The 14,866-nt window shown below is 39.6% G+C and overlaps 1 protein-coding gene across 1 annotated transcript in view; it reads right to left on the bottom strand.

Annotated features, from left to right (window-relative positions):
* The window catches only part of TNRC6A (trinucleotide repeat containing adaptor 6A), a gene marked incomplete at its 3' end in the record, with an annotated part of 215,375 nt that overhangs the window by 33,995 nt on the left and 166,514 nt on the right, over positions 1-14,866 (bottom strand). The window contains exons 8-13 of the mRNA XM_079719619.1: positions 7,195-9,768; positions 5,679-5,855; positions 4,607-4,782; positions 3,447-3,479; positions 1,782-1,862; positions 1,359-1,410 (exon numbers count right to left, since the gene is read on the bottom strand). Coding sequence (XP_079575745.1) covers positions 1,359-1,410; positions 1,782-1,862; positions 3,447-3,479; positions 4,607-4,782; positions 5,679-5,855; positions 7,195-9,768 — 3,093 coding nt within the window. The remainder of the gene's footprint in view (positions 1-1,358; positions 1,411-1,781; positions 1,863-3,446; positions 3,480-4,606; positions 4,783-5,678; positions 5,856-7,194; positions 9,769-14,866) is intronic.

Here is a 14,866-nt window from a genome sequence, read left to right as displayed (position 1 = left end):
AAGGCAAGATGACTGAGGGCTCAGACCCTGCAGGAATGAAGGTTTGGGTCACTCCACCAGCAAAAGAACCCAGAGCAGCTGAGGTGCTGGCTGACAGTGGGGAAGTATGGAATGGGTAGTAAAAGAAGGAAGCCAAAGATACCAACGAGAGCTTGTGGCCAACTACAGAAATAAGGATGGCAGTAGTTTTGCATGTTATCTATTGCTTATCTGCATAGGCCATCTTCTTTTCTCTTCCCTTTTTTCACTTTTTAAGCTGTTGAACAGCTGTTTAAGCTGTTGATTTTACAATTTAGTCTTTAGGTTACTTCTTGTATCTGCTATTCATATATTCTTGAGGAGTCTCGTTATTACCTCTTCCTAGCCAATCCCTCATTAGTCTAATAGTGATTCTTTACATTTGTTTTAAACTTTCCCTGTTCAAACTACTAAGTAGTTTCTCTCTTCTGCCTGGACTCAGACTAATACAACAACAACAGTACCACATACTAAACTGTCCAGGCAAGAAAGCGGGGGATTATCTTTTACCACACCCTCACCCTCATCCTCCATAGCAAATCGATTCAAGCCAGTTATCAACTTTTATTCATTCTAATTCCTATGTCTATACTGAATTAAGATTCTTCCCACCAACTGTCTTAGTTCAGAGCTTTGAAAATTCTCACTGGCTACAGCAACAAATCTCTAACTGGTTTTGCTATGTTTAGTATCTTTTAGTCTTCCTCTACTGCCAATGTTTTCTGTCCCAAGATATTTTCAATCTACAGCCATGACTATTTTTGTAAAACATAAAACCAAATCATTTCATTCTCCTGGCTTAAAATTCTTTAATCCCATATGTTCAGAATAAAGCTCAGACACCCAAGCTCCTCATGATTTAGCACCTAGCTAGCTTTCCAGCAACCTCACCTAGGTAAAACTTTTACCGTCACCACACTCCCACCACCACAACCAATTTATATTTCTTCTTCCATTACGTGGAACTACTTGCCATTTCTCCAGTATGGTTTAAGATATCTCTATCACATATCTGGTTCTTTGTACACACTGCTCCCTAAATTAAGAAGACTATATCACTCAACCTGGATAACTTATTCTTGACAGGACTAAATTTGAGGTAACCAAAGACTAACAGTACCACTACCTTAGATCTGCACAGTGATTTACACTTTAAAAGGCACACTAACTCATAAAATCCCCACATTCTAATGTATTGCTAGAGAGAACAGGAACACTGAAACAGAAACCCAGGTCTCCCTCTCCTGGTCAAGGTCAGTGCTCTTTCAGTAGGATCATGTCAGATAAGTTTCTCCATCAATGATGAATATAAAACTCAAACTGATTTAATTTTTTCTTACCTCCAGAAAGGTCCATTTTATTGCTCTGTACATTTTCTTCTGGTGAGTCTCTCTGAAGAAGGAAAAAGTAGCATGTTAGTAGACCTTAATTTATCAATGAAAATAAATTAAAAGTGAAGAATTTTACTTTATTTCCTTATTTGTGAAATTTAAGTGGATCATAAAACTTCATTTTTCACTGCCTAATATGATAAAAAAAATATTTTTAAAAATAAGACATGTGAAAAAAAAAAGATACGTGATCAATGTTTTTAGCTAAAACTGTAAAAATAAAGAAGACCTCATGGAAAATTTTATTCTAACCTCAGCATATTCATAAGGACTCAAAAGAATTATTTGTTAAGAAAACAAAAAAAATGAAATTAGGGTAAGTTTATGGATCACCATTAAAAGGGAAGGAGGCTGCCAAGAAAACATACTTACCGAAAAACTGATATTTGAAAACTGTTTAACAAATGGATTTATCCATGCTTCTTCTTGTTTGTTTCCACCTTTCATCATTCCCTTTGTAAAATAAAAGAGTAGAAAGATGCCATGGCCATCTCTATTTATCTGGGTATAGTGATGGATTAATAAAACTTCAAGACAATTCCCAACTCTCATTTTTAGCCAATAAATTCCTCCTCCAACCAACTCTTCTCACAGAGTTGTTCATAATTAAAAATCAACTTATTTGATTTTCAACTTCCTTTGCTCCAGTCCTCTGGTATAGCTGTAATGCACAGAGAAATCTCTAAAGGCAAGCAGTCAGAAGGAAAAGACAGAAGCAAAGGGCCTTGATGACCCACAAAAAATAAAAAGGTTCTCTGGATAATGGAGAACTGTTGTTCAGACAGTTTCCAATTTATAAATGAACTGTGTCCTAAAAGATTAATTATAATTTGGATGTGTAGAATTCTCACACAAAACCAAAGTAAGAAGAGTCACCAGGTTTCAGGTTAGTCCAAAGAAACCAATTAAACCCATAATTTAATTATGCTATGTGCACTGTACTGAAAAAACACCATATGTTTCCATATGAAAGAGTATTTTAAAATTCCAATTTATGCTGCCAAGAACACAATATCCCCAGCAGCAACTAAAGCTGGGATTCCTCCTACCTGGTGTTGGCTTTCTGTGGCTGCTTAGGGTATGGGAGGTACGGAAACTACTTGGAGACATGACTTGAGAGAATAAATGGTCCATGATTAGCAGTCTGGTAGATAGGGAGGCTGGAAGCCATAGAGACCAAGGCCTCCCATTAACGTGAGGATCACAGAACCATTCTCAGTTTGTTGCCTTCATTTCCCTTTCCCATTGCTACTACCTATTCCTTCTGACTGTGGAACAGAACACAGCTTCGTAATATCCCCCTAACTGCAGGTCTCTGAAGCAAGCAGCTAACCCTTTCCAAGGTTTCTGAAGTGGGCTTTGATTCCTTTTCCTTTTTCACCCCCACCCCATGCCTAACTGGTTGCCAAGACCTGTCTCTTTTATTCCAAATGTGTCTCACAACAATCCCTTCTACTAAACATTTATTCTTGCTTCCCAATTCAGGCTGTCCTTTCTAACCAGAATGAATGCAGAAGCTTCCTAACTAAGGTCACTAACTCTGGTCTCTCCTCTGTTTCAATTTATCTTTCATACTATCACTGGTTAGCTTTCTTTAAAGAAATTAATTTTAAAAACCCAACTGATGTTGCCCTCTATTCAATTTGATTGGCCCCATACTTTATACAAAATAAACCTCGAATTCTCTGGCATGTTACTGAAAACACTTCGGTATCTGCCCCTAATCTAACTACAGATTAGACTGTCACCTCTTCTCTAAAATTCTGTATTTTAGTAACATCAGGCTAACCCTTTCCCTAACACACCCCACCCCGAGGCATCTTCCAAATTCAAGCTAACACTCCTTAGAGCAACTCTTAATGCCCCATACTAGACCCTGAGCTCCTTGGAAGATATGCTCTTATCCTAGTGTTTCTGAACCCCCAGCACCAAGCACAGTACCTGGCACACAGCAGAGGCTAAATAAATATTTGCAGTTGCTTTCTAAAAGATTTTTACTAGTAGAAACAAAGGAGAAAGAGTAAAAAGGCTACACACCCTTTCCCTTCTCCTTTTTTTGCCACTCAGACCCTGTAAGGAAAGACAAAGTCACAAAACAGCATGGTCCAGTGGGAAGAACACAGGGTTTGGAATTGGAAGACCTAAACTTAAGTCCTTGCTCTGTCACTTACTAGTTATGCAACTTTGGGCAAGTCAACACTTTTTCCAGTCTCAAATTCCTCATTAGTATTCGATCTCAGAAGGTTATGAGGATCAAATGATTTATGTAAAATATGGGAAAGCACTTCATAAGCTATATGGTGAGGCAATAGGCAAATTCAGCCAAATGAAAAAATTTTTAAATGAAAATGGCAGGTCCTAGACTTAGAATCCCAGGATCAAAAGGGAGGGACCCTGGCAGTGAGCTACTAGGTATTTGACTTCTAAGGTCCCTCAAAAAGAAATTGTTCTCAAACAGGGTGGAGAGGATATATTAGAATCACCTGGGGGACTAGGCACATATTTTCAAAATGGTCCCCAGGAAAATCTGACACCAGTGTTCTCAAACCTGGCTCTGCATCAGAAACATTCAGAAAGCTTGTTTAGGACAAGAAACTTGGTCCAATTTCCAAAACAACAGTGCCCAGGGTATAGGAAATTATACTTTTTAAACAAATGCCATACAATTCTGATGAACAGCCAGGTTTGGGATAAGATTTGTCCACATTTAAAAGCAAAACAAAACTCTACTCATTCCTAGGGATTTTTGTCACAGGACCTTTCAGGGTGGAGAAGGGACAAAGATGGGGCATGAGTAAGGAGGATGGTAACTCTGGGTAATGGGGAGGTCGGGGACCCCAGGTGAGGAGGTGGAATGGGAGACGAACTGGCAGTGGGATGGAAAGGGTCGACATGGAGATTTGCCCTTCTCTTCATCCTCAGCACTGCAGGCACCACCCTGGGGCGAGGGGCTGTCCCAGGCAGCACTGGTGGAGGGGGAGGAGGAGAGAAATCCCAAGCTGTAGCAGTGGGGAGAAAGGAAGTTCCTGTAGTCTTATGTTTTTCTAGGTGGCTGCCCATACGAGAGGTTCTACCTAAGGTGGGGACTGCACGGACTATACTGATTGCCATAAACGGGTAGGCAGAACGTTAATTTTCTGTGGGTAAACTACCTTTGGAATTTAAAGTTTCAAGGGCTTTGCCCTTGAAATGTTTACCTTCGATGACATTTTCTTTGTATATGGTGGCCAATTTAAAGATGAATTAAGCTCTTGAGATGAATTACTATTCCACATTCCAATCTCTACATCCTCTTCCTCTTCCCAGCCAGTGGGGCGATTTCCAGGCAATGGCATATCATCACCACACCAGCCATCTTGCATAGATTTTGGCCCTGATTGTGGATTTGTGATAAAGAGAAACATGCTTTAATCAAACAATTCTTTCTGGAGGCTGAGCATTCATTAAGCAGGCAGAGCAGGGGGAGAACCTAAAAAACCCTCTTTTATCTCCCTTACCAGATCTGCATGGCAAAAACGTATGTTATATGCTGAGCTAAAAGCTACACGAAACAAGAATTTATTTTTATTAAAATTTTCAATAAAACACCTGCCATGCTTTTACAAATCAGAGGGTTCCTAAACATGGGACATTGGTGGCATTCTTGTTCATACTTGCTTAGCGAGCTGCATGGTGAGGCACAGGGCCAAGAGGATGAACAGAATTTAAAAAAATTAATTTTAATACATATTTTTAAGGAGAATGGCCCAAAAGTATAGCAAGCCAAAAGCAGAAAGTATTTCATCTCTATACTCGGCCTTTGGAATTCCTATGGGAATAGTGACAATGTTCATCTGAATACTGAGGGTCCTTCCTGAACTCTGTTCATTTTCTGTGTAATATTCAGGGAATTATCTGGAACCTGAGCCAGACAGTTTGGACATGTGTCCCCATGACTATTATACTCAGTCTCTCGTGCTGGATAGCAAGAAAGTTGCTTGACTATTTCTAAATAATCCAATTTGGTAAAATATAATTTAGATTTGGTGAAGTACATGCAAATCATTAATAGTTATACACTTCTAAGAAAAAGAAAAGATAGGAAAATTCAAAAAGGTAAAAAAGCAAACCACATTAACAAGTTCAAAGAGCCAAACAGATAGGGAAATCATCTAGTATGATAATACATGGATACATTATCAATGACATAAGCATTATCCAATTACTTAATTATAGTCAATGAGATCACCACTGCTACAAAACGGAAACCAGGAATTATCAATAACTTACCAGATTTGCTTAATGCTTGTGGACCAACAGAGCTGGAGCCCCACGTGGATGTGCTGGATGCCGCAGCAATGGGTTCGCCCCAGCTGGGACCACTGTCTATGGGTTTACCCCATGCTGAAGTACCATTATCCACAGTTGTGGCTGGAGTAGAAGTCTCACCCCAGGGCTCACCCCAGCCTTTAGAAAGTGTGGGAAAAGAAGTCATCAGCACACGGTAGGGGCAATAAGGAATACTTAGGGAACAAAAGAAGAAGACCTTCACATTTATGTATTAAATAATATGTTGTGATAGGCAGAAAGGATGGCATCTGTTTTATGTAAAGAAGACAAATAATTTCCCATTATTATAATTTAACTATATGGTATGAATTTTTTTTTCACCTCTTCTTTCAGAATTGCCCTCTGGGTGTACAGCAGATTCTTTTGAATAACCTTAATTATGGCAAGTCATCCTCCTTTGAAGATGAATTTAACTCCTGGAAAAGTCAAGTCATTCTGAGTCAAACCTAGTGAATTAAAGCAGGTGATCAAGCTGGGTACAGTATGTGTATAAAATTTTTACTATACGTACAACCTTTCAACATCACTGTTCTGGAAAAAGCAATTTACTATAAGACTAATCATAGGTAGGCATCCTACTTTTATACATGCTGAACAATGTTTCTTAAAATTTTTTTATTAGGTTGTCCAAAGCAAGGCAAAGCCAAGGCATAAACACATTGTTTAAAAGAACCAAAACAGCCTTCCCCTTAGATACATACCTGTTTTTTCTAAGAATTATATCTAAATTAATAATACTCAGAAAAAAAATTAGGTGCTGAAAGGTTAGTTCATGAAAACACTTCTGTCTCTACATCCAATGGATTATTCAATAAAACCTCCATTAACAAAGACAACACATCTCAGTGACAACTAATGAAAAATGTCATTGTCAAGATAATTTGCAGAGGATAGGAATTAGTTCCTTGCTATAAGACGAAAGTGGAATATACTAGAAAGATATTATTAAATGTTTTAAGCAAACATACATACATGCTATATCCAATAGACTTAGATTTCATGCCTACTTAAGTAAATTCCTTCTAAGGACAAATATAGTACCTAGTTTTTTAGAGAGCATGGTGCTTATTAGATACTTGTTTTATTTCTGGGGATATTTTAGTCAAATAATAAAACCAAAACGTGATGGCTTGACTCAGAAGAACTGAAAAAAGTGTACAGCATTCCAGCTTGACATCACTTTTCCAATTCTGCCTTCTACAGCATTCCTAATAGAGAATGGGGTATGTGGGATTCACAGCCAACACTGCCAAAGGCAGAGCACTGTTCCTTGATGGTAAACACCTTACCCATAATTTTCTTCCCTATAAACTTCTCCTGGATTAGAGTTTAAAAAAAAGCTTTGTGTGCACATCCAAATACTTCGTTAAACAAATTTTATAACAGTAACTTGAAACAAGGTTCACAACACTGTGAAGTACTTTGTAACACAGACTCCATAAAATAAAAAACTTACCAGAGCCACTGCTTGCCTCCTTGTTTGAGATGGCACTTGCAGATGGTAGCAACTGATGTACCTGTGCTTGCTGGTCTGAACGGCTGCTGCCATTTGGGACATTTTTGTTCCACATGTTCACATTTTTGTAGTTGTATTTGCTTGGATCTCCCCAAGCTGAAGTTCCATCATCGATCTCCATTTTGCGACGTATGGATTCTGGGGATGGTTCCTCCCAGCCTGTGGGCTCTTCTTCTTTTGTTGGGGCTGGTATAGGTCCTCCCAGCCAGCCTGTACCAGGAGGTTTGCCTGTAGCTGATGGGATTCCCCAAGATCCGACATCTTGTTGCTTGTTCCAGTCTGGAGAACTGACTGGCTTTGACGAATCTCCCCAACCTAGAGACTGATTAGACTTTGGAGGATCTCCCCATCCCTGGGAAGGATTCGGTTTAGAAGATTCATCCCATCCTGATGAATTATTTGGATTTATGTTATTTCCCCAAGTAAAAGAACTAGTTTTACCAAGTTCGTTCCAACCAGAAACGGACCTATCACTGTCACTACCTCCTGAGCTAGATTTCTTATTAGCCTCACCCCAATGGTTACTCCTTGAAGTTTCTCCCCAGTTATCACTGGCAGAAACGGACCAACCTTGGTTTGATTTTTGTCCATCACCCCATCCCTGTTTGTTCTTTTGCGAATCATTCCATGCAGACTTCTCTTCTTTGCAATTCCCCCACTGATTGCTCTTGGCCATTCCTGTAGCAGCAGAATCATCTTCCCATCCCCCCTGGCAGTTTGAGCCTTTGGAATCTCCCCACCTCAGAGTAGGTTTGGGATCTCCCCACCCCGATACAGATGAGGTATCATTACTACTAGGGCTAGTCTTATCTGTACACGCCCCTGAGTTAAAAGTCTGTGTTGCAGAGCTTCCCCAGGCCTCTGTCCCATTGTCAGTCTTTCTTTCCCCTCTAGGTGATGTTTCGGTATCCCAGGCAGTATTCTGCTTAATAGGAGTCTGTCCCCAACCAGAGTTGGATAGGACACGTGGATCTAAGTCAGTTCTGTTTACAATGCTTTGGAGTAATGTGTGCTGATCAATTTTTCTTCTATCTCTACTCTGATTTTCCCCAGTTACTTTTTCCTCAAGGCGTCCAGTGCTTTCTGTACTACCTTCACTCTCCACTGTACCTCCTGTTTTGGCCCACACACTGTTTTGCTCATTTGTCTGAGATGTGGCAGAACCCTGATCCTCTTCCTCAGTAGATTTCCATCCGTTTGTAAACTTCTTACCATTGCCATTTGCACTGTCACTGGAATGCTGATTGCTAGGCAGTTTGCTCCATTCCACGCTGGGTATATTAGTGCCAGTGTTTTGTGCAGGAGTTCCCCATCCTCTTCGACTTCCTCCAGAATTTGCACCATTTCCCCATGATGCACTCTGGGAATTCACTGCCCCAGACTCCCACACACCTCCTCCTTTATTTGTGTTAACTTGAAAGTTAGTGCCCACAGGCCCATTTATGCCAGGCTGCATTAGAGTTGCATTCACAGTGTCACCATTAGCTTGGCCATTAGGGCTTGAACATTTGTCTCCAGAGTAATTAGAACCATAGGCACCCCATGTAGTACCGTAAGAGCCTCCACTTTTTGACTCTCCATTGCTAAGGTGAGAAAGGGAAGTGCCATTTACAACCGACGGAGCCTGTATCTGAGGATGATTCATTGTGCTCACACGCCAGGCCCCTGTATTACTAGGCAGTTCATTATTCTGTACTGAACCGGAGTTTGGTAAACTAGAGGTCACAAAGTTAGTAGTGTTATTTGGTCCAGTCATTTCAGTGGTAATATTTTGAGGTTGACCACTGAATGAAACCTTCTGTGTACCACTTACTTCAGATTCACAAGTTTCCTGAAGGCTTCCCCAGGTACCATGGGTAGAAGAACCACCCACTTTAGAGTTAATACTCTGATTGTTAGGCATCTGGCCTAAGGTACTGCACTGAATATTGATGCCAGAACTACCACTCCCTACAGGCCCTTTTAGGGCAAGTCCGTTGTTCTCTAACACTGGCCAGGCACCATGGTTGCTAGCTGAATTCAAAGTGCTTGGATTTACCCCTCCATTTGATGAAGAACTTACAGTGCCCCAAGCATTCATTCTATTGTTGCTACTTTCTGATTTGCTTTCAGGAGCATCCACAGAGACCTGACATGTGCTTATTATGGCTCCATGGGAAAAACCCCATGGCCCAGTACTACTTCCATGGCCCACATTATTGCTGCTGCTACCAACCACGAACTTGTTTTGGGATCCAAGTCCAGTGCTATTCCGAAGGCCATCATTTTCACCACCTGTGCTCCCTGAAGCCATGATAGTGATGTTTCTCTCTGATTCAGAACTGGAGGCAGAATCAGCATCCACACATTCTGAAGCCAACTCTAGATCACTGCCAGGGACTGAGGGCCATGCTTCTTCTTCAGGCGAGTCGTTTACAACAGCATTCTTACAGTTTGTGCTAGAGTCACTTGTAGAAGACACAGGTCCCCGCTGCGAATTTTCATAATGGGATCCTGAAGTATTGTGGTTTATATCTAGAATAAAGAAGAAGCACAAAAATGTATGAAATGTTTTGAAAACTGATGAATATATTATAAATGTACATGGTTCCTCAACATCAACAAGATATAATACTTGGCAGTATAATTACAAAGGCATTGGTTATATCTCAGCCACCGATTTTCCATATCCAATAATTAACTCCACATAGGTAGGGAATTTTGCTGCTTTGTTCATTGATGTTATTCCAAGAGCCTAGAGCAGTAACTGGAACATAAGAGTTCCTCAATAAATATTTGAATGAGTGAATTGTTAACATATCGGCAAGTAAAGAATTTGGAGTCAGGAAGGACAAGGTAGTAATGATGTATTAGGATAACGGAGCAACCCAGGCTTGGAGGCCCAACATGGGAATGAAGGGGCTGGGATATAAATGGTTAAGGACAAGTGAACAGGCCAAACTTGGTAAAATGTATTAGAAATATATTAGGAATCCTTTTCTATCCACACTTTTTTAGAATAGCTTTTTCACACAACTGTTTTGGGTATTACAACAAGTTTGTAAGAATTATAAAGCCTTTTCCATTATATTTCCATTTCAGTAGTGTTCATATTCAATCTGAAAAATACTGCATGCAAGTAAAAATAATTTTAGTTCTACTCTCCTTCATAAAAATGTCTTAATAGCCATGTTTATTAGAAGACAACAGAAAAATGGTTGATATGCTGAAGATCAAAGTTATGATTAAAAAATCAACTGCTGACATTTGAAGACATTAATGACTAGTCACATAATCCTATCTTAGACTTACTGCTATGTACTGATGTTATCATCTAGTTATTGTACTGCATGTAGGGCAGGCAGTTTTAGTTCTTCTAATGCTTTCCCAAATTCATTACTCTCATTCAGTTTAAGGATCTGGTAGTTAGAAATCCTCAGAAATATTAACCTGCATAAGATGTTTGCATTTAGACTGTCCCTAGCGGGTTGCTCATATTGTAGTTCTCTACTACAGTAGTAATCAGAATCATATGTAGTGTTTCTAAGTAATACATATGCTCAAGTCATGTCCCAGATGCAATGAACCAACCACCAGGCATTGTTAAGCCCAGAAAGTTAACTGTCACTCACTATAAGGGTATTGCTAATATGGAAAATCAGGTTCATCTTGAATCATTTTCTCTCAAAGCACAATTGTTAAGCAGCAAAAGGTGATGAGCTAGAAAGAGTAGGAAAAAAAAAAAGGACTAGACAGAGACCAAAAATGAATACATAATTCACCAAATATAGATATAGAGATATACATTTTAAAGTTCTGTGACTCTGACTTCTGCTCTCTGATTAAGAATCATTTGGCAGTTTTAAGCTGCCGAATAAAGCTTTTCATCTTTCAGTGCCCCTGAGGAGGATTTTTCTCATGAAATAAAGGATACTAAAATGTCACTCAGTCTCACTGGGTAAAAGCAAATCAATAGACCAGCACCTGCACTGTCAGCAACATCATTTGGCACTCTGGAGCACGTGCTTTATGTGCAATGTTGTCACTGAATCCTTGAAACAACCCTAGAGCACAAGCATTTCCTTCACTTTACAGATGAAATCGAGGCTCAAAGGTTGTAGAAAATAAGGTAAGGAAGGCAAGATTCATCTTTAGGTAAAAAAGCAAGGTGGCTCAGAACATGGCTGGAACTCTAGAGATACCCAGGTTCAAGTCTGGACTCTATGTAGTGGCTGTATGACCAAACCTGCAAAATGGGGATACAAATAGTACGTACGTACTTCTTTACCTGGTTGTTTAGTTAACCTACCGTCATATGCAAAGTATGTAGCTCAGTGCTGGTTTCAACTAAGTGCTCCATGAAGGGCAGTTTGGTGTAGTAATTAAGAGCAAAACTCTGAAGCCAGCCTGCTTGGGTTTAAAAGCCGCTCTGCCATTTACCAGCTATGTGACCACAGGTAAGATCCTCAATCTTTCTGTGCCTTAGTTTCTTCATCTGTAAAGTGGGAATAGTAACAGTACCTACCTCACACAGTTGTGAGGATTAAATGATTAATAATTAAAAGTGCTTTGAACCATATCTGATCCAGATCAGGTACTTAATAAATGAGGACCATTATTTTCATTAATTAATGTGTATCAGTGATTATCATTATTTTTCAGTCCTATCTCTAAAGCACATGTCATTCCACCATGCCTCCCTCATGAAGAACAAAATTAGAAATCATATAAGAAATTGCTTACTTTAAATCTCCATTTAGATATCTCAAAAAGGATGCCAGCTCCTAGATTATACCCCTACAGGTGCCTCCTCCCAAAGGAAAAAACAATCCTGCTTCTTTACTAGTTTTCCTCATCTCAGTAAGTTTCCTAAAACCTAACGTTTATCCTTGATTCCTTCCTGTGCATAGCAAAACCAAACATCACGAAGTCCCAAATCCATCCACTTTTCTCCAAATCTAAAACAATCAAGCCATCATCATCATCATCTCATGGACTATAGCAAAATGGGATGGAAAAAGATCCTAATTGTAATGGCCACAAAAACTATAAAGGAAGTTGGGGGACTTCCCTGGTGGTGCAGTGGTTAAAAATCCGCCTGCCAATGCAGGGGACACAGGTTCGAGCCCTAGTCCCGGAAGATCCCACATGCCATGGAGCAACTAAGCCTGTGTGCCACAACTAGAGCTCATGTGCAGCAACTACTGAAGCCCGCGTGCTCTAGGGCTCGCATGCCACAACTACTGAGCTTGCGTGCTACAACTACTGAAGCCCGTGCGCCTAGAGCCCATGATCCTCAACAAGAGAAGCCACCACAATGAGAAATCCGCACACCACAACGAAGAGTAGCCCCGCTCGCCACAACTAGAGAAAGCCCGCACGCAGCAATGAAGAGCCAACACAGCCAAAAAATAAAAAACTATAAAGGAAGTTGGAGTAAAGCTAACATAAATACTTTAAAAGTCATATATGATTAAACTTTACTGCAGGCCATAGCAGACAACTTGATTAAGTATAGAAACTTGTTTCTCAATAGGAATATATAACAATGTTCCTTTTAAGTTTAATTCAATTACAAAAAAATTACTAGCAAGAGTCTGTAATTTGATTAAAGTGATTTAAAAGTTCACGTAAAACAAATAAGAGAATTTAAAAAACTCTTGTTATCATGTAACAGTTAAATAGCACTGTACTACCAGAGTACATAAGAACTTCAATTGAACAGAAAAAGTAATCCAGAAACAGCCCCAAGTATATTATCTAAGGTTATATGTCAACGGTTAGCATTTTAAATCAGCAAAAGGAATATTCAATACTTTATAAAGATTTTTTTAAATGGACAACCTATCAAAGACAATTCCAAATGATTCAGTGTTAAGATGAAACCAAGAAGTTATTTGTGAATGAGAATTTTTTATACATAAAAGCAAAGAAAGAAACCATTAAAAAAAGAGATTGGACTACTTAAAGTTTTTCTTTTTTTTTTTTAATGCCCAAATACATCAAAAGCAAAAAGCCCCAGAAAACAGCAGAATACACTTGGCAAACCAATTCTATCACCTTTAATGTTAGTGAAACTTCTCTCACAATCTGGTCATGACCTAGTTTGGAGGTGGTAATGTTCTAAATTTGCCTTTTGCCGTGTACTCCCATGCATTTTAGGAAAATAAGAGATGCCATCAGTAATTATTAGCTAAAATTCCATTTTTAATCTGGAACCTACTTGACACTTTCCCAAAAACCTAAAGTAAAAGGCTATCTCAAAAACTGCATTTACCAAGGCTGGATCACAAAGACATTTTTGTTATGAAAAGCACTGCAGCTTAGATAGAAAAATAAAAATCTAAGAGTAGGGGAGTGGGGTAGGGAGTCGGGGTGGGGGTGGGGAGATTACTAGCCTGACTAAAATTACAAAAAGTGCAGGACTCCTCAGCAATCACGACTAAAACATTTCAGAGTCGGAGACTACTTCAGAATTGGAAGAAGTCAAATAATATATTTCCCTTACACATAAGGAAGCCAAAAGCCATCATTACAAATGATCTGGAAGACAAACATATAGAAACATCATTAAGTAGAAGATGATAATTACACTTTTCCAAGAAATGGGACAGTTCAGTATTACTGAGTGTAATGCAAAATACAAATTTTAAACTAAGATTTGGAAGACTGCACTTAACTGAGAAACATCTGAAATCCAAAATATCGTCAGCATCCTACTCTCATACAAAATTGCCTTAGGAAGACTGAGGGCAGCTCTAGTACCATACCTCAAAAAGAATATTTAAAAAAAAAAGGAATTCCCTGGCTGTCCAGTGAGGGCCCTGGTTCAATTCCTGGTCGGGGAACTAAGATCCCGCAAGCCATGAGGCATGGCCAATGGAAAAAAAAAAAAAAAGGGACATAGCAGTGCATTACGTAGCACCTATTCAGAAAGAAGATATGTGGGGTAGAGCAAAGACTGGTGATGATTCAAGGGAATTGCACAATTCATTCAGGAAGAATTTAGATCCAGGACAATTCATACAATTTTCTAATTAAATATGTATCATGTAACAAAATGGCTAAATATGTGCTTTCTGCCTTAAAGACTTCCAATCTCACCAAAAAGAAAGACCTTCAGAAGTTAACAGTATTTAGGTTTTATAGTATTTCCAGGAAGTATGAACTGCTATCATTGGGAATATGAGAGAACCTTAGATGCACAATTTCAAACAGTACTTGAGTGAGAAAGTTAAAAATGTTTCCTTAGGGACTTCCCTGGTGGCACAGTGGTTAAGAATCCGCCTGCCAATGCAGGGTACACGGGTTTGAGCCCTGGTCCGGGAAGATCCCACATGCCGCAGAGCAACTAAACCCGTGCGCCACAACTACTGAGCCTGTGCTCTAGAGCCCGCGAGCCACAACTACTGAAGCCCATGCGCCTAGAGCCCGCGTTCCACAACAAGAGAAGCCACCGCGATGAGAAGCCCGCGCACTGCAGCGAAGAGTAGCCCCCGCTCACCGCAAGTAGAGAAAGCCTGTGTGCAGCAACCAAGACCCAAGGCAGGCAAAAAAAATTAAAAAAAAAAAAGAGTATCCTTAGTTATTCTAGCCTCTAGTCCAGGGGCTGGCAAATGTTTTCTGTAAAGGT

Source organism: Hyperoodon ampullatus (assembly GCF_949752795.1).
Source record: "Hyperoodon ampullatus genome assembly, chromosome: 14".
In the NCBI taxonomy this organism is placed as follows: Eukaryota; Metazoa; Chordata; class Mammalia; order Artiodactyla; family Ziphiidae; genus Hyperoodon; species Hyperoodon ampullatus.
This window is presented reverse-complemented; position numbering and strand designations above follow the sequence as displayed.